The sequence below is a fragment of the Xenopus tropicalis genome, chromosome 8, assembly GCF_000004195.4.
Source record: "Xenopus tropicalis strain Nigerian chromosome 8, UCB_Xtro_10.0, whole genome shotgun sequence".
Lineage (NCBI taxonomy): Eukaryota > Metazoa > Chordata > Amphibia > Anura > Pipidae > Xenopus > Xenopus tropicalis.
Genome location: NC_030684.2, coordinates 82829452 through 82849541, shown reverse-complemented (window position 1 = coordinate 82849541; position 20090 = coordinate 82829452). Strand labels below are relative to the sequence as shown.

Genomic DNA, 20090 nt, shown 5'->3' with positions numbered 1-20090 from the left:
AGTTTTTTCAGAAATAAACTCAAAGACTACCTCTTGGAGCATCTGCATGGCACCTGAAAAGAGAACTGGCACTTATATTGCAATGTAACCAGCAACAATAAATACCTCATATTTGTATCAGTAAGTTACTCTGTAAGACCTCCATCCGCTTGTTTATTTTGTGGAACATTCAGTCACTGCCACCACCTACCATTAACAGGTGATAGAAAACTAATATGAATATTTTCTTGCTCTCGGGTACTATTTTCCAGTACACAAAACATATCACACACTCTCTCTCACTGTAGTTAGGGTTAGCTTCTACTAATTCAACAAGTACTCTAGCAGCCAAAGGGTTAAATTACAGTCAAATACTCTCTCCTGCTAGCAGCTGGCTAGTTAATTAGCATATAAACAGATTCCCTTTAGGCTCATGCCACACGTGGCATAGGGCTAATTTTTTCGGCAAGCGGAAAAACGCTTGGCGAAAATTCAGCCCTACACCTGCTACTTGTGCCTGCACCCGAATGAATGGAATACGCTCGGGTGCAGGCACATGTAGCCGATATACGCATGAAAACGCGAGACTTTGCATTCTCTCTCGTTTTCATGCGTATATCGGCTACATGTGCCTGCACCCGAGCGTATTTCATTCATTTGGGTGCAGGCACAAGTAGCAGGCGTAGGGCTGAATTTTCGGCAAGCGTTTTTCCGCTTGCCAAAAAAATCAGCCCTACGCCACGTCTGGCATCAGCCTTACATACAAACAAGAAGTTGATACATTGAGGCACAAACTTTTATACAGGTGATGAGTTCTTTTAGAGCAAAAGAACAAAATGTACTCAAATTTATATTTAATATTACAAAAAGTAAACAGTGCATATAAAAAAAATATTACAAGGAAGAGACATACAGGCACAAACAGTAAATAAAATAAAAGGGGAATAAAACACAGAGAAAACCTAGGTAATTTAGAAAGTTTGGAATTTCCTTTGTGTCCTCCTGATGTATGAGAGAAACCTTGGCACATACCCAGCCCCTTCCCCCCCAACAGAATTGGGCCTTCAGGTATGAGCTATAATGGTTAGCAGTTACCCCTTTCTATAGTCTGCTGGGACAGTATCCCCTCACCCTCACCTCATTCCGACTTTCACTTATTGATAAATACACTTTTAAAAATCCCATAGGAGTTAATAGGATGGGCTTGAGTTTTTATGTATTGAGCACCAAACTGACATTTTGATAAATCTGCCACTAAATGTTTCCAGTGTTAACCCCTATAATGCCAGCACAATACTGCTCTGACATGACACCTATTAACAACATTATGATGAAGCGTCATTGTTACTGAACAGGCTGGTAAAACAACCCCCAGGTTGCAATCATATGTACTTCTTCATATTATAAACATTCTGTATTTAGAGCTCTATAAACATATTTGGAAAGGTTGGTATGAAAACAATTAGAGATATATATTTTTTTAGCAAAAAACAAAGCACAACATGTCTAAAACAGTGTGAAACGCTGCTATCAGCTGCTGAGAGGTTAGAAAGCTGAAACAGTGTGGGCGTGTTTGTCTACAAACACATTGTGGCGAGCAGTCATTTTTTTTTCCCTAATGCAGGACAGTGATGCTAGAGGATACAAGGAAGAATTAAACTTAACGAACAGTTGTGTTTTGTTTAAGGTAAATCAACTATATAACTATTATTCTCCAACTGCTACACATGAAACAATAGCCCGCAAAACACTATAGCAAAAACTCGGCTTTATTCGGCTCCCGTCGGCTTTTTTCGCCACTGCACGTTTTCCCCGCCCAAGTTTTTTACCTGCTTTTTTATCATAGGCTGACATTTTCCCCACGTTCGCCTGTCCCGCCCATTTTCCGAGACTGACGAACATTGCTGAGGCAGAGGAAGCGGTTCCATGTCTGCAGCTGAGGATGCAGCATCTTTGCCCGGCGAGGGCTCAGACACTGGTGATACCGAGAGCAGTCAGATGGTCGGCGTGGGAGATCCGGAAACGGACCTGCGGCAACCAGAAGCAGAGAAGACCAGTGGCGGTGAGTTGAGTCCCTAGGCAGAGAAAGCCAGAACCCCTGCTGTAGCTAGTACATGTACCCCGCTTCCGGGTCCCCTTTCTGTTGCTAGATCTTATTTGCCTTTACCCATCATTCAGCTATTGCTGAATCTGACATTTATACAGCTCTTTACTCATATTTAATGCACTTATGTCCTGTTCCAGACTGTGAGTGTGCTACTGCCAGAGGCTATTCACCCTTGGGATGAGATTATTGCTGTTTTCCCTGATATTGCCTCTGCATACTGCCTCTGTTAAGCCACCTGCTGGAAGGCCCCACCTGAATACTGCCCCTGCTAAAAAAAAACAGCCCTGTTGACCCCTCCTGTACAGTTCCCTGCTGAAAGGCCACACCTGAATTCAGCCTCTGCTTATCCCCTTACTGAAAGACCAACCCACCCCTAATGTGTGCAGGTGAGACAGCTGGAGGGCTGCCATCTTATGTACTATTGGATAATGATGGTGCCCCCAGCTGTAACAGAACAAGAAATGCCAGCATCCTTACCTGGAGGTAATTAGGGACAGCTGGAGGGCCACTTTCTCATAATATTAGATGAAAAAAGTTGTGATCCTCTAGTTTTTGAACACAAACTGTTTGTGCCCTTGGCTGGAGCTGAGGCATAATGAAAGCATAGAAGCCATCATGGTTATAAGAAGGGCTAAAAGTAAGGCATGTGGATAACTTTTGTTTTAAGTTCCAGTTTAAATAGGTTGGGAGCAGAAACATGGGGTGGAATTTAGGCTTGGAGCAGAGAGCCATAGGGTGGGACTTGACTTAAGGTGGCCATACACGCACCGATATTATCGTACAAAACCTCGTTTCGTACGATAATCGGTGCGTGTATGGCATGTCGGCGAGTCGACCGATATCGCAGGAAGCTGCTGATATCGGACGACTCGCCGATCGGACCAGTTTGAAAATTTTGATCGGGCGCCATAGAAGGCGCCTGACCAAAATTCTCCCTTCAGAGCTGAATCGGCAGAAGGAGGTAGAAATCCTATTGTTTCTACCTCCTTACCTGCCGATTCAGCCCTGAATGGTGTGTGGCGGATCTTACGATGTTTCGTGCGACCGATGGTCGTACGAAACATCGTCAGATCGCCACGTGTATGGCCACCTTTAGGCTTGGAGCAGAGTGCAACTTGAGCAGGGTGGGACTAAAAGTGGCCATACACGTTGCAATCCACTCGTTTGGTATGGTTGCCAAACCTGCTTGATCAAGACCTGGACAATTTTAGTCCAGATGTCGGCCGGGTAGGCCCGTCGGGGGCCGATAAGTTGCTGAATCAGTGGGAAGGACCTGGATGTGTAGCTGAAATCTGCTCGTCTATGGCCACCTTTGTTCCTGGAACAGAAAGGCCTGGAGCAAAGAGCAGCAGGGTGGGACATAGTCCCGGAGCTGTATTCTGCTTGTCACTTACTGACATCACTAGTTTTAGCTGCTAGTGCAGGAAAGCAGTGGTGCTGAAGATATTTGGATGTTTTGGAGAAACTGGATGCAGGAAAATGTGATGTGGTACAATGGGCTGGCCAGGGTCTCAGACAAGTGATTTATAATCACTGAGGGGTGCCATAAATATACATTGAAATATAAGGTTTATCCCTTTCATGGGATGGTGAGTAATTCCTGCAGATAAGAGACAGAGTTTGCTCCTTCTGGCAAGTAAGATGGATAAAGTATGATTATTCAGATCCATCCAGTCTTCATGCACCATCAGTATTACTCATATACCAAGAAGGTATTTTTTGTCATGAAATTGAATAGCATAGATCAGTGCTGTCCAACTTCTGCGGTGCCGAGGGCCGGAATTTCTCTTGCATACATGGTGGAGGGCCGATAATGGAAGCCAGTTTTAGCCACTCCCCCATTTTAAACCACACCTACTTCAACCCACACCCATTTTATCACAATGGTCGCTGCAGGGATATCAACCATCATTCATATGTTAAAGAATTATATTATGTCATATTAAGACACACCCTTAAATCCATATGCCTCCTCCTCCCCTGTCATAGCACAGCAACCCACAGCACATAATTACACACCTTAGGGACCATATAATGGCTATTTCCAACTGCTAACAAACTCCCAGAACAAACCCCTGCCAGGTTCACCTCCCACATGCAGCATAGGGTAGGCAGAGTGTGGCATATACAGGCAGCACTCTGCCTGTCCTATGCTGCCTGTGGGTGCCAAACCCTCCCTGCCCTATGCTGCCTATGTTCCATACTCTGCCTACCCTATGCTGCCTATACACAGGCAGCATAGGCCAGGCAGTACATACAATGTCTGAGGTGTGAAGAGGTGAACAATGTGGGTGATTATAGCCTGAGCCTGAGGTGTGAACAGTGCTGAGATTGAAAGGTGTGAACAACACAGGGGATTACATTTTTAAACAATACAGAGAGATTACAGCCTGAATCTGAGGTGAGAACCATGCAGGGGGCCAGTTAATCTCAGTACTGATACCATTGAAATCTTACACAAAGTTAAGCCATCAAAGCAGCCAGACAGGTGGGGGGGGCACACAGAGGGGGGTCGAGGGCCGCCAGTTGGACAGCACTGGCATAGATAATGTTTTACAATTTCTCTGCTAAGAAAAAAATATGTTATAGAAAATATGTTTTCCACCATCTTCCATTATTATTCCTCTTCACTTTACTCCTTGCTTGCCCCAGCCCATTACAGTCTCACCTGCGCTTCTCACCTGTGTATTTATAATTGCTTGCAATGATGAAACAAACTTGTCAGCCTCCCAAGGGTACTTCTATTTCAACTGCCTCCCTAGAGGTGGGGTTGTTCCATAGCATATAGTCTATCTCTGTATGACTATTCTTGCATCTCTTCTGAATACAAGACCCTATTTATATGCAGATGTGAATTTGTTGCATGTCTTACATCATGTAAGGTGTTCATTTAGTACAAATGCAAACTGTTACATTATTACTAATCCAAGATAAATGTAACATTATTTTCCAACAAACAAAAATCTGTCTTTACTGGACTTTTACTGGAGTGTTTTCTAGCCCTCTTCACCTCTTGTATCGGTTATTGGTTGCTTTGTATGTAAATCTGTATGTTAAGTGTATAACCCACTAACTTTTAGATGGGGATTTTTTTACATTCAAGTGTTTTGCGAATAATAAATCTCGAACTTTCAAACAAATTCAAATTTGTGCAAAAAAACCTTAGAAATTACCTGCAATTTTTATTCCCAGACAATGAGGGTCAACATAATGAGGAGTGCAAGGCTGAGGAGGAGGAGGTGGCAGCACTGTCCTTGGAAGAAACAGAAAAAGTAGAAGAAATAACATCTGTGAGGTAAGAATTTGAGTAAACTTGGTCAAAGTGCTCTTCTATGCATCAGTTTTAAAGGTTTTACATGTGTAAGCAGCTTTAAAGGGGCTATTTGCCCCATTTAGACAAGTCTCCAGTTTTGACTGATTTTTTTTTTTTATAAAGAAAAGCCCAGGTTCCAAGCTTACCATTTAAAAGATAACATACCATATTCTGCTAAATGGGGCTTTCTGGCACTCCATAAAGTAGTTAATGCAAATTTACTTTAATTTTATTTTGGGTTTAAAAAGTTAAAAATATGCATCAAGTCCAAGTGTGCTGGGTTTACTCGGATGGGTTGAACTTGATGGACAATGGTCTTTTTTCAACCCTATGTAACTATGTAACTATTAAAGTGTACTACCCATCATTGTTGATTCAGAGAAAAACAAGAAAATCCACACAGCACTTGCCAACTGGTCATTATACAGGGAGTATACTATTACTGGTGGTGTATGTGCATAATTCATTTAATTACCTTCTCTTTCACTGACAATTTCAGTTACATTTTTGCCATGTTATGTGCAAGAAATAGTACATAAATGTTTCTTTATTAAAACAATACATGAATGTATATTTAGCACAAGCCCTATTTATTGAATGTGGTCAAAGATGTGTTCTGTTACTTTAATAAATATGCTACCTGTAACCCTGAATATTACACCTGTTCAAGAAGATATGGTCTCAACTAAGCATAAGGTGAATCTGTTATCACGGCATCACCAAGCAGAGAATTCCACAGCTTTTACACACCTTTTAGACATTCTAAAATGCCCCCCAAGGTTTGCTTGTAATTTTTCAGAGAAGACAGCCACCTGCCTTGTAAGTCTTTCCTAGCCATTAATTTGTTGTTGAAAATGTATTTATTTTAGGTATGTCCCTGCACTTTTCCAGCTCAGTAATATTTTTACCTATTAATATGAACTGAAACTGTAAATATTGCGCATCCAAGGAGGTCTTACCATTAGTTTATAAAGGAGCATAAATATTCCTACATCTCTTGTGGCATACAAAAAAGTACTTTACTAGCTTTAGCAGACACTGACACTGTGTCCTGTTTATCTGTGTAAATGTCATATCATAAACATCATATATGCACAGGGCAAACTGAATTTACTCCATGTTTGGTCCTTGTGAGGTAGATAATTAGATTACCTGTATACAACAACAGCTGAAGAAATAACAAAAAAAACATACATTTTTGTTATTAAATCAAAAGCATGTCCAGCATTATCATTTTTTATATAGCACCAGTAAGTTAAACAGCACTTTAATTTATATAATTTACAATAATTATATAAAAAAGGGTTTACAATGTAAAGCACAAGCCCTCTTCATTGAACTTGTGCTGAACAAGAGGGTATGCTCAGCGTGGTTTTCTCTTTTGGCCGCCCCCTTTCTCCGCCCCCTTCCCTTTCGGGATTGCGCGCATACAAATCCTTGTAGCTCACATACGGAGCACAGGGGACAGGATGCGCTGATGTTTTCTGCGTGTTTGGTGCCCGGGGCTCCGTATGTGAGCAAATTTCACATTTATTCTGCCCTAGGCCTGGGCCTTTTTTTGCCTCGCTACAAATCCGGGTCTGGGTATGCTGCCCTTGTAACAAGTATGACTTAAGTTACTTCTGCTTCACCATATTTTCTGACTACACCGCATTCCAGCAGACTTGACTACCAGTTGTTTTCTCTGTGATCTGTGTGAACCCTTAAGCATTTGTGTTTCCAGTCTGAATGTAAAATGATGTTAGAAAATATGTGGCGAATGGGACACTGGAAGGCAATGACTTTAGTAAAGTAATTACTTTAGAATTCTGTAATTGAATTCAAGTCATTTGCAGCCTTTAAACTAGGTACTTCTTGTCTTTGTAGTTGTACATACTTACTGCTTTGAGTGGAAATGTAGCCAGTATCTGCAAACAGTTGTCTGGTATTTTGTTTCTACCAACCTTTTCTTTTAGATGTGGACATGACATAATAATCTCCCTTTTTTTTTTTTTTTTATAAAAAGATCTCTGCCTAACTCAGAGGAAGGTTCCCCTGATGGATCTATACAAAGTTCTGACATGGTTCTGAAACAGGATGTCAAGAAGTCCACATTAGAGCAGGTAACCTTATCTTTACATGGATGTTTACTTATTCAAACAGGTGATGGGTACAGGTATGGGACCCTTTATCCAGAATGCTCAGGACCTGGGGTTTTCCAGATAAGGGATATTTCCTTAATTTGGATCTCCATACCTTAAGTTTACTAAAATATCATTATACATTAAATAAACCCAATAAGGTTGTTCATGGAGGATTAATTTTATCTTAGCTGCATCAAGTAGAAGGTACTGTTTTATTATAAAAGAAAAAAAAATCATTTTTAAAAACTAGTATTATTTGCTTATAATGGAGTCCATGGGAGATGGCCTTCCGATAATTTGGAATTTTCTGGATAACGGGTTTTCAGATAATGGATTCCTTACCTGTACTTCTTTTGTTATATTTGTCTGATATAGTGTCTTGCTCAAAATACACATTAATTTGGTTGTCAGGAGCTGGAAATTATTCTATCTCATTGCTCTCTGGAGTCCAAAACTGATGATGTCCTGATGATCCAGTCAGAAGACAGTGGTAAATTCGATATTGTGAAAGTGGAAAAAATCCAGAGTAACACAGAGAAAGGGGAAAAAGGTAAGAAGAGCAGAGAATTTGTGGGAACAAAGGAAATAACAGGCAGGAGGGTAGGAGTTAGAGATTTACTGGGGAGAAATAATGCCAGTGCACTTTATCAAAAATCAGGGTATATTTTCCTTTAATGCACAAAACTCAGGCTTCCCCTTTTTCCCCCTTTTCTATAAAGCACCTCCACCTCCTCTGGCCCCACCATCCACCTGGACAAGCGCTAACCTGCGTGAATTTAAGAATCGCATGGCAAAGGAGAAGCATGGTGTTCTGACTGTACGAAGAGGAGAGGTGCTAACAGTCAGAGTTCCCACACACCCTGATGGAAAACGTCTTTGCTGGGAATTTGCTACTGATGATTATGATATTGGCTTTGGCATTTATTTTGATTGGACCACAGTCACCAGCACTGCTGTCACTCTACAGATAAGTGAGTCAAGTGACGAAGAGGATGAGGAAGAAATTGAGAGTCCCTGTGAGTAGATAAGTGAACTATTACAGTAATAACAGTACCTTGTAATGGCTATAACAGTATTCAGAGTACATTACTTATACACTCTCTCCTTTATTTTAGATAAAGGCAGAGTTTTTAGTGGAAGAGGTGCCAGTGCACTTTCCTGTAATTTGAAGTTATAACATTAAAAATGTTTTAATTCGAAATACAAGTGACATAGACTTCCCGGCCTTAGTTCACTCTTTCAGGTCCAGTCTCTCCTCCTTTAACGAGATGTCTGACCCTGATACCCTGGTTAGCGAGTACAACAGCATACTAGCCTCCACCATTGACTCCTTTGCAGCCCACACGCAAGCGGACTTTATCCATTATAAATTCCTATTGGCCTGCCTCAACTCTACCTTGTCGAAGGCTAAACGGGAATACTACAATACCCTTAGAAAAAATAATAAATCCAACCCGCAATGCCTTTTTTCTACATTCAATACCCTTCTGCATCCCTCATAGACTCCATTACCTAACTTCATGCACTCTTCCCAGGACTGATTTCCTCATGAACAAAGTGAAGACCATCTGCAATCAGATTCCCCCCTCTACTAATCCAAACCAGCTCCTCCTTCCTCAGCCCCCTTCTGCATGTCTCTTGGCCCTGTGCCTTCTCTGCTTAAACACTGTGCTGCTGAGCTTACTCCAGTTCTTCATCACATCTTCAACTCTTCTCTGGCTTCTGGAAGTTTCCCCTCTTTGTTCAAACATGCCTGTGTCAAGCCTATCCTTAAAAAGGCCACACTGGACCCTTCTTTTCTCTCTAACTACCGTCCTGTCTCGCTTCTACAAACCGGATTCCAAAAAAGTTGGGACACTAAACAAATTGTGAATAAAAATTGAACGCAATGATGTGGAGGTGCCAACTTCTAATATTTTATTCAGAATAGAACATAAATCACGGAACAAAAGTTTAAACTGAGAAAATGTACCATTTTAAGGGAAAAATATGTTGATTCAGAATTTCATGGTGTCAACAAATCCCAAAAAAGTTGGGACAAGGCCATTTTCACCACTGTGTGGCATCTCCCCTTCTTCTTACAACACTCAACAGACGTCTGGGGACCGAGGAGACCGGTTTCTCAAGTTTAGGAATAGGAATGCTCTCCCATTCTTGTCTAATACAGGCCTCTAACTGTTCAATCGTCTTGGGCCTTCTTTGTCGCACCTTCCTCTTTATGATGCGCCAAATGTTCTCTATAGGTGAAAGATCTGGACTGCAGACTGGCCATTTCAGTACCCGGATCCTTCTCCTACGCAGCCATGATGTTGTGATTGATGCAGAATGTGGTCTGGCATTATCTTGTTAAAAAATGCAGGGTCTATGCATATGTTGTTCTAGAACCTGAATATATTTTTCTGCATTGATGCTGCCTTTCCAGACATGCAAGCTGCCCATGCCACACGCACTCATGCAACCCCATACCATCAGAGATGCAGGCTTCTGAACTGAGCGTTGATAACAACTTGGGTTGTCCTTGTCCTCTTTGGTCCGGATGACATGGTGTCCCAGATTTCCAAAAAGAACTTCGAATCGTGACTCGTCTGACCACAGAACAGTCTTCCATTTTGCCACACTCCATTTTAAATGATCCCTGGCCCAGTGAAAACGCCTGAGCTTGTGGATCTTGCTTAGAAATGGCTTCTTCTTTGCACTGTAGAGTTTCAGCTGGCAACGGCGGATGGCACGGTGGATTGCGTTCACTGACAATGGTTTCTGGAAGTATTCCTGAGCCCATTCTGTGATTTCCTTTACAGTAGCATTCCTGTTTGTGGTGCAGTGTCGTTTAAGGGCCCGGAGATCACGGGCATCCAGTATGGTTTTACGGCCTTAACCCTTATGCACAGAGATTGTTCCAGATTCTCTGAATCTTGGGATGATGTTATGCACAGTTGATGATGATAGATGCAAAATCTTTGCAATTTTTCGCTGGGTAACGCCTTTCTGATATTGCTCCACTATCTTTCTGCGCAACATTGTGGGAATTGGTGATCCTAAAATATTAGAAGTTGGCACCTCCACATCATTGCTTTCAGTTTTTATTCACAATTTGTTTAGTGTCCCAACTTTTTTGGAATCCGGGTTGTACCTCTTGCCTCCAAAATCTTAGAGCGAATTGTCTTCTCCCGTATTACTAACTTTCTTAATGGCCATAATTTATTGGACCCGCAACAATCTGGCCTGCGCACTCTACTGAGACAGCATTGTGCAGAGTTACAAATGATCTTCAGGTTGCCAAAGCCAAAGGTCTATACTAATCCACCTAGATCTATCTGCTGCGTTTGATACGGTCGACCACTTCCTCCTAATGCAAATTCTGCGTTCGATTGGTATCTGTAGTCAGGCTGCAACCTGGATTTCTTCTTACCTCTTTAACCCTTCACTATCTCCTATGCAAATAAAACCTCATCTCCAGTTTCATTTAATGTGGGGGTACCCCAAGGCTTTGTACTTCGGCCATTGTTTTTCTCCCTCTACACACTGTCTTTTGGAGATCTTATCCATTCCTTTGGGCTTTAAATATCATCTGTATGCTGATGGTATCCAAATGTATTTTTCGACCCCTTCATTAACAGTTGAAACTGAGACTCAAATCTCGAACTCTCCTAGCTATCTCCAGTTGGATGAACTAACGCCACCTCAAACTGAAGCTAACAAAAAATGAACTAATGATCTTTCCTCCTAAGCCTGGTCCTACCCCCCCCTTTACTATCTCTATTGATGGCACCCTCATCAACCCTGTCGATTTGGCACGTTTGGGGGTGATCTTTGACTCCTGTCTCTCCTTCTCTGACCATATTAACGCCACTGTCAAAACCTGTCACTTTTTCTTATGCAATATTGCCAAATCCGTCCCTCTCTCTCTACTGCAACAGCTAGGCTGCTCATGCATGCTGTCATCCTATCCCGACTTGACTACTGTAACCTGCTACTAACCGGTCTCCCTAACTCCCATCTTTCCCCCCTACAGTCTATATTAAATACTGCTGCCAGAATTCTCTTCCTCTCATCCATCTCATTCAGGCCCCCCCCCTGCTAAAGGTCTTATCGTGGTTTCCCATTAAACAAAGAATATCTACAAACTCCTTCACTTAACCTTCAAAGTTCTCCATTTCCTTTCTGCTTTGCTTCCCTTACATTTGGGATGCCCTCCCTGATTTCCTCCAGAGAGAATCCTCCCTCAATCTTTTTAAAACTAAACTTAAAGACTACCTCTTGGAGCACTCGCACAGCACCTGATCTGGGAACCAGCACTTATATTGTAGTACCACCCACTGTGACCTACAGCACTTATTTTTGCCTATTTGTGTGTCTGTAAGTTACCCTCCCATCTAGATTGTAAGCTCTATGGGGGGCAGGGACCTCCATCCTCTTGTCCCTTTGACTCGTAACTTATTGCAACTGTATCTTGTATTTATTTGTATTTGTTATACTTTGTATTTATGTATCTTAATAACTCCCTGTTTGTATTAATGTATTCTACTGTACAGAGCTGCGTACATAAGTAGCGCTTTATAAATAAAGATATACATACATGCAAAAAATAAAATTTAAAAATTTGCTGTTTCACATAGCTTATCTTTCTACTGTGGAAAGCCTTTCCAGTTTAAGGGACAAGGAAAGCATAATTCACATAGGGTCAATTTGTTTTGCACACCTCAGCAAAAAGAAGCACTTTATCCTCAGCTGGCACTTCTCTTTTGTTTAAAAAAAAAAAAAAAAAAAACAACTTGTGGTACTTCACTCTTAGCCATGAGTACAGATTTTCTTTGGATCTCTGATCACTAATAGCAGCATGCCTCAGATTATTTGCCTAAACAGTAGATTTAATTTTTTTATTTGAGTATACATTGCATATCTATTTTATATAGCATGTGTTTTGCCAGTTTTTCTTTACATCATTTTTGTTTTTTTCAGGGCATGGACGGGAAGGGGACGTGGAGCGAGGTTCCATGTACAGGCTACGTAGTCGGTATGGGGAAATTGTGCAAGTTTACCGCAGAGACAGTCACAGAGAGGTGCAGGCAGGTAGCCACGAGTACCCTGGAGAAGGGATTTACATGCTCAAATTGGACAATTCCTATTCCCTTCTGCGCAACAAGACTCTATACCTTCATGTATACTACAGCAGCTGAGACATCCAGTGCTGGGGGTGTGAGGTATTTTTTGTTTTTAACACAAAGCATAAGTGAGATAGTTGGCATTTGTGTTTATTTAAACAACCAACTTTTCACACCAGCAGAAGTACATTGTTCCACTTTGTGTGAATGTATCTTCCCATTTTCCTTTTTCTTTTTTTTTCTTTGCAGGTCAATTCCATGCATATGGGTGTATGTGACAACCTGTTCCCTGTGATCATTTTGATTCTTTTATGCTTATGCTTCTTGCATGATAGGGCTGGAAGGGTGCATCTTGAGCAGGCTGCCAATCTTCTGGTCTTCAGTCATGTAGGAAATGGTCTATTTCTTTATAAAAACAAAACATTTTTACATGTGTCAATGCCTGTGTTTTTTTGTTGTACTGATCACATATTTTATTTTCCAAAAATTCTTAGAGCAGCAAGTGTGATATGTAATAACTTAAAAGAGGTCTTGTAGTGCGAGAAACTGTTAAATTAGGTTGTGTTGTTGGTATTTAATCAATAGATACTTTTTTAGTTGTGTAATTTTAGTTTTCTAACTCAGGACTTAAGTTGTGAAAGATGTGATCAGATTTGTTCTGTCCTGAACGTTGTCTGTTTGGGTGAACCGAGCCTTCTCTCCTGTCACTTACGCTTTGCTAAGGGAACATATAGTCAGTGGCATGCACAGAATACAGGTACAGTGCTAAATTTGATTTCATTTATACTGTAATTAAAGGAACAGTAACACCAAAAAATGAAAGCGTATAAAAGTAACTAAAATATAATGTGCTGCTGCCCTGCACTGGTAAAAGTTGTGTGTTTACTTCAGAAAGTCTACTATAATTTATATAAATAAGCTGCTATGTAGCCACGGAGGCAGCCATTCAAAGGAGAAAAGGCACAGGCACATAGCAGATAACAGATAAAACACTATTGTACTCTACAGAACTTATCTGTTATCTGCTATGTAACTTGTGCCTTTTCTCCTTTTTTCCAGCTTGAATGGCTGCCCCCATGGTTACAGAGCAGCTTATTATATAAATTATAGTAGTGTTACTGTAGCAAACACACCAGTTTTACCAGTGCAGGGCAACAGTGCATTATATTTTTATTACTTGAAAGCTCGTTCATTTTTTGGTGTTACTGTTCCTTTAATATAGATTAAAGGACATGTCAACCCCCAAAATATTTTTTGCCTAATAAAAGAAAATATAATTCTAAGCAACTTTACAATATGAATTTATTACAAATTTTCAGTGCTTTAATTGTAAATGGAATTGCTATTGAAAGCAGCATTTGCTGAACGCCTGAACATTTTAAACAGTGTTGCAAAGGACAGTCTCCTTCAGCAAGTCAGGTCTGTCAATCTGCTGGCTTGTGTTACATTGTTTCAAGAGTCAGAGCCACCAGGGCAGAGAATAGAAAGGACAGACAGACACTGCTTTTAATAGCAGTTATATACACAAATTACTCAAAAACCATTACAAATTTGTAACAAATGTATATTGCAAAGTTCCTTAGAATTTGTTTTTTTTTCTTTAAATAGGCAAAACATGCCTTTAAATTAATACATGCCCCAAAGAAATCATAAAATTTATTTTTCTTTAAGTATCAGTATATCTAAATATGATCCAAATATTGCTAATTGCTGTGAGCCTCTGTGCACTTTATTTTTTGAAGTCCCAGATTAGACGTTGAACAGCTGCTGTGCTTTGATTTGGTTACTGATCAGTCTGATGATTTATACCAACTTTATTGGATTCTTCACTACTTTTAGTTACTCCACTAAAAGAAACAAACAGTTAAACATGCTTCAGCGCCTCTGCTGTTTCTTACCTAAACTGTATATCTTCTCTAGTTTGTACAGATTTCTGCACCAGCTGTCAAGGTTGCTCTTTGATCCATGTCATGTAGTTGTTAGCTGCTAACAAGGCAAAATGAAAGACAATGGCAGGGTGCTGTAGGATCTATGCTGGCAGCATACTTACAGCTTTTATCTTCTGAGGATCAGAAGGATTCTGCCTGTGTTGCTGCCTTTTTACATCAAAAGAATCCATTATATTAGCAAATAAGTGTTGCAGTAGTCAAAGCAAGCATTTTTTTGCATGAATGAAGCCCACTAAAGTATTTTGAGCCACATTGCTGGTGGTTCATATTTCTGCGTAATCTGTGGACCATAAGCTTTTTAAAAGTGCTTTTTGTGATTAATTCAGTCCTCTCTGTGAAGTTACACAAAACTCAATATTCAACAAAATCCAATTCATTCATTGGAGTAAATGAGCTCCAGCAGCAGGTAGGACATTTGGATATGCATATATGGACTGATACATTTTATGTACTTTGTGTGCTAGTGGTCTTTGATCGTGTTGCAGAAGGGAAAACTGTAAAATCTACAGTGCCAGTACTATGGTATTTAAGAAGCATCACCATTGATTTTATGATCTGCAACACTTCATGGATCAAGGGATTTTTTTCACTGTGCAACAGTGGAGAGCAGGGTGATTGGCATTTGCCGTGTTTGGCCTTTCCAAGGTTCCCTAGCAGTAATCGGCAAGCAGCAGCATGTGCGCTGTAAGCCAGGACCAGGTCATCTTCCATTGGGAATTCTCCTACTTGCCAAAAACCACTGCAGGGAACTCTATGTGACATAACTTAAGCATAAAATAAATATAGCCTCCAGTGGTTTTAGCATCATCTGACAGCCCTGTCTCCAGTCCTTGTAATTAACTGCATAAGGTATATGAATTCAAAAATGTAATTCCCCCCCCCCCCCTCAGTTAAAAACACAAATTTTGCTATTTTATATATATATCACAAGAATTAAGCAAACCAAAGTTTTCTTCAGAAAAAGTGGTCTTACCCCTGTCATTCATTTTTTGCTTATGCTGTGAAATGTTACAACCTGCAAGCATTTTTTTTTTTTTCAATCTAATAAGAATCAAGAGAGACTATACTACCTTTAAGCTACAAATGGTAAAACTGAAAATAGATTTATACTTCACTATGTATGGCTTAAATGGTTATATATTATGTTGGATGTTTATAAAAATTGGAAATTGTTTGATATAATGTGTTTTGAGTGCCTAGTTAACATGTTTAATGTATCAGAATTAAAAATGGGCAGGTGATGTAAATTCCTCCACAACAAACTAGGCATTAAAGGAGAAGGAAAGCTACTCTAGCATTTATTGCCAATATATTAGTCACATTTTAGCTTGGGGTGACTTCACTTACAGGCAGCAGCATGCAGGCAGGGAACAGCTCTCATCTTAAATTACAGCAGAGAGGAAGGGGAGAGAGGACAGAAGATCAGATTGAGCAGGCTGGTGTCATGCCCTGAAGGATTTTTCTGAGAGCAGGAAATCTAACACAGAATGTCATGTATACAGAATAGAAGGGAAGAAATGTGGTGTTTCTTTTCACTGAGGACTCCGAGCAACAGATCTGTTTTTACCTTTCCTTCTCCTTTAGGACAACTTAATAGATACCAGGTCCTGGGAAGGAGATAACAACTTACCTTTTAGCCAATGCTTTAACTTGTTCAGGTAGTTTGGCCCTCGTCTGCATGGCGTAGGACTGTGAAGGAATATTCTTTAATTTATTATCCTTTATATTAAAGCACTAGTGTATACTGCAAAACATAAATATATATTTAAAAAACACCTTAATTTTAATTTTCAGGCTACTGAAGTTACATTTTGCAACACCTTTGTAAAACTCGGAATTGCTAACATAAGAATATTTCTCTACTTAATCTTAAAAATATATATTTTAAAGGAAACCAGAGCCTTTTTAAGTAAGGTTTATCATGTATTTATTTTCCTTGAACAGAATTTGATGTTTAAAGAGCGGATCCTTAGTAGCAGATTTACCGCTTGTATAGAAAAAGAAATGTTCTGTTCAGTGGTGTGGTGGTGGTCCACATTTGCTTTTAAGATATAAAAATATATATAGAATATATAGAATATAAAATACATGATTTTTCAATTTCCTTGCCTCATTTGGCATCTTAGGATTCTCCATGAAGCACATTTGCAGCAGCCATTAGGCCACTGCTTACTAGTTCTGAAGGAATATGGCAGCTTATATGCATGATGTATAAATGCAGATCTGCAAAGGTGAAACGTCAATATACAATATGTTTTACATCAATATTTATTGTGTAAGGGTAACTAAACTGGGTATATTCCCTATTAAAATACACCAAAGTGCAATTAATTAACATTCTGCAAAATGTCATTTGATACATCACTCTTGTATTAGATATATTTGTCTGTAATATTGTCATTTGTGTGTTCTTAATAAAGCTATAAGAGCCTTTGTTGTAGAAAATAAAATGTTACATGTAGTTTCAAGCTGTATTGATTTATTTTATGCACAGTCTTGTGAATAATATAGTAACCTAAGTATTTTCACCATTTTCTGTTTCTGATCTTTTGCCATTGTCTACAGCACTGGCAGATGTATTATTTCCTTCCAATTTTTCTGACTTTACTATTGTGCAAACACCACTTTTACATACTGGTATCCATTGGCACTGCAATTGTGGCTAGAAACTTCCAAGGCTAATCTACTGATGTGGTATAGAAATACAAGCTGGAATATAATCCTTTAGCCACAGAGGCAGGCCAGACTCCTGCCAAAACCAAGCTATCTTATATTTTCTGAATAACTTTAGATATGAGAGGATGTAGAGAAATAACAGTATAGTAAGTGCTTCTACATAACGTGGTTTAACTCCCAGACTGTTGGGGTTGAGCAGACGAGACCTTTGACTTTGCTAGTGCATGCACCTGACCACCCATCAGTCCCTGTCTCTACCATTGTTGCTGAGGGCTCTATATAACATCACAGTACACAACATAAGTCTACATCATGACCACGGGCAGTGCAATATTCAAGAGGATTGATTAAACCTTCTGCTTGTTGCAGGCAGCTGAATCAATCTGCTCTAATATAAACTAAAGTGTGGGAAAAAGAAAGTATATGAATGGATATCTATTGCAAGGTGACTTTTTAAGGCATTCTATCAGAATCTAAACACTTTGAAGAATGCATCTAAATCCCTGTTTATGTAGCAACCAAGCGGTAATGTGAATAGTCACTCTGATTATTATTGAGTAATTAGTTAAATGATAATTGTCTGATAATAACACAATCACACGTAATCATTTGCAAAGATTATGTAAATGTGAATTGCTCCTGAAAGCCATCCAATAAATTTGTAATTGTGTGCACTTTGGAGAGACCTATTGATGGGAAAACTTTGCTGACCTAAACTAGCTCATCACATCTTTGGAGTACTGCTATGATCCAAGTGTGCCATGGTTGGTGATTACCTCCCATGTGCTTTAAAACTAGTGTCAATCCTGGATAAATAATGTCATTTCTGTCATATTACTTTATTGTAATAATACAAGTCACTAAGATGAGCTCATGCTCAAAGGTTATTTTTTGTATTAGAAATTAAAGAAAGCAATTCCAATTCAGAAAATATAATTTCAGCAATGATTCTTTACCAAGTAGTGTTTTATACTTTGGTAAGAGTAGGGCTGTACCTGAGGCATTTTATGGGAGCATGAATGATGCTGGCTCAGGTAACCGAGAGATCCTGTAGTTTTAGGGCTATAAACACAGATCATAAGGGACAAGGAACAATTAAAACTGCTGTACCATGCATGTTCATAGAATTATTTAGTTAATATAGTCTGCATGTAGCTGGAGTGTTGTCTCAACTTGCTTGTGCTTTCACCAGTCTGCAAGTCTAGTGAGACCTGTGCAAGTATCCCAAAGATTCATAAAGCAGTGTGCTGCCTAACAATCAAGAAAAAAACAGTTTTAGTGCATGCCCATCAGCAGCAAAATGCAGGGCCAGTAACTATAATAATTCAAAGCACTGTGCATCCCTTTGCATCTGAAATGTATAACCAAGTTCAAGTTTTTAAGCATATTTTTTAATTCATGTAAGATTGGCAATGTGCTAAAATACATAGGTGTAGATATACTGTATCTGTACATGCTGTAAACCCTATGTTGATTATGCAACCCTTATACATAGCTGTGTTTATCATAGCCTCTTGCGTATCAATCACAGTTCAACTTCCTGTGTTAATAATAAGTGCCGAAGTGACTTACCTTTTGCGTTGAATAAGAATCCATGTTAGCAGGATGTGGAAATAAATCGCCTTTCCATAATGGCTAAACCATGACATCACAGCTGAAGAACAGTTATTAAATTGGGAATTTTACAAAACATTTTGGCAGGGCAGAAGTGGCAATATCCAAAAATGGAGTCATCTGGAGTAGTTACCAATAGTAACCAATCAGAAAATTGCCATTTGTTAGTCATTGCTATTTAGTACCTATGGGTATAAGCCTATGAGCAAATTCCAACCAGAGTATCATCATCAATTTAATAGTAATTGTCAAGCCAAACACATAAAATACCCATGCACCCTGGCATTCAGTCCTGAATACAAACTGCATCATTTTCTAGCTCAGAACTGGCAAGATGGCTTCTGAATGATGGAAGTTTGAGCTTCTGCTGGGTCTCTACCCATTAATGCTGACACTGGTTCAGCCTTGTACCATGCTGCTAAATTACTACAATTTTTCTTATGCACAAAGGCAGAATGGCTGCTATCACATATAGAATACAATTATGCATAAGGCCTTGCTCTAACATCCCTTGAAGTCTGTTAAAGGGCATGTCAACACACAAAAAAACTTTTTGCCTTATGAAAGAAAACTAATTCTAAGCAACTTTCTGATATGAATTTATTTAAAAATTTTAGTGCTTTAAAAATTATTTGCAAATGTAATCGCTATTGAAGCAGAATTTGCTGAACTCCTGGTTATGACTTTTTAAACAATGGTGCAAGTCTCCTCCAACAAGACAGGTCTGTCAGTCTGCTCACTTGTGTTACACCTAGTGATGTGGTAATGGCAGATTCTGTTAATGCCTTTAAGAGGGGCCTGGATGAGTTCTTGATCAATCAGAATATCCAAGGCTATTGTGATACTAATATCTACAGTTAGTACTAGTGGTTGTATATATAGTGTATGTATGTGAGTGTATAGATTGGTAGGTGTGGGTTAGGTGTGCTGGGTTTACTTGGATGGGTTGAACTTGATGGACACTGGTCTTTTTTCAACCCTATGTAACTATGTAACATTGTTTCAAAAGTTTGGGTTAACATATCCTTTAAAGTTAAAATAACACTAGATTCACAAAAGTTAACACAAATTTGTCTTAACATCACTTTTGTGAATGCCCTCCAGGTTACTCAGAATCTGACCCTTAGAATCACTTGTGAAACTCAGAGCAGGTGGAGCAGCAAATGAAACATGTTTCAGTATTTCCCCACTCACACTGAGATGTTAGCCATGGTGAATATACCCTTT

The 20090-nt window shown here is 39.6% G+C and overlaps 1 protein-coding gene across 3 annotated transcripts; it reads left to right on the top strand.

Moving 5' to 3' along the window:
- The first annotated feature begins 1828 nt into the window (after positions 1-1828).
- Positions 1829-13144, top strand: tmed8 (transmembrane p24 trafficking protein family member 8). 3 transcript variants are annotated; one of them, XM_012967991.3, is made up of 7 exons: positions 1829-2041; positions 5279-5381; positions 7405-7501; positions 7934-8072; positions 8242-8538; positions 12482-12723; positions 12874-13063. In XM_012967991.3, the coding sequence occupies exons 1-6, from the start codon at positions 1906-1908 to the stop codon at positions 12697-12699; spliced, it is 990 nt and encodes a 329-aa protein (XP_012823445.2). In that variant the 5' UTR covers positions 1829-1905; the 3' UTR covers positions 12700-12723; positions 12874-13063.
- The last annotated feature ends 6946 nt before the right edge of the window (positions 13145-20090 follow it).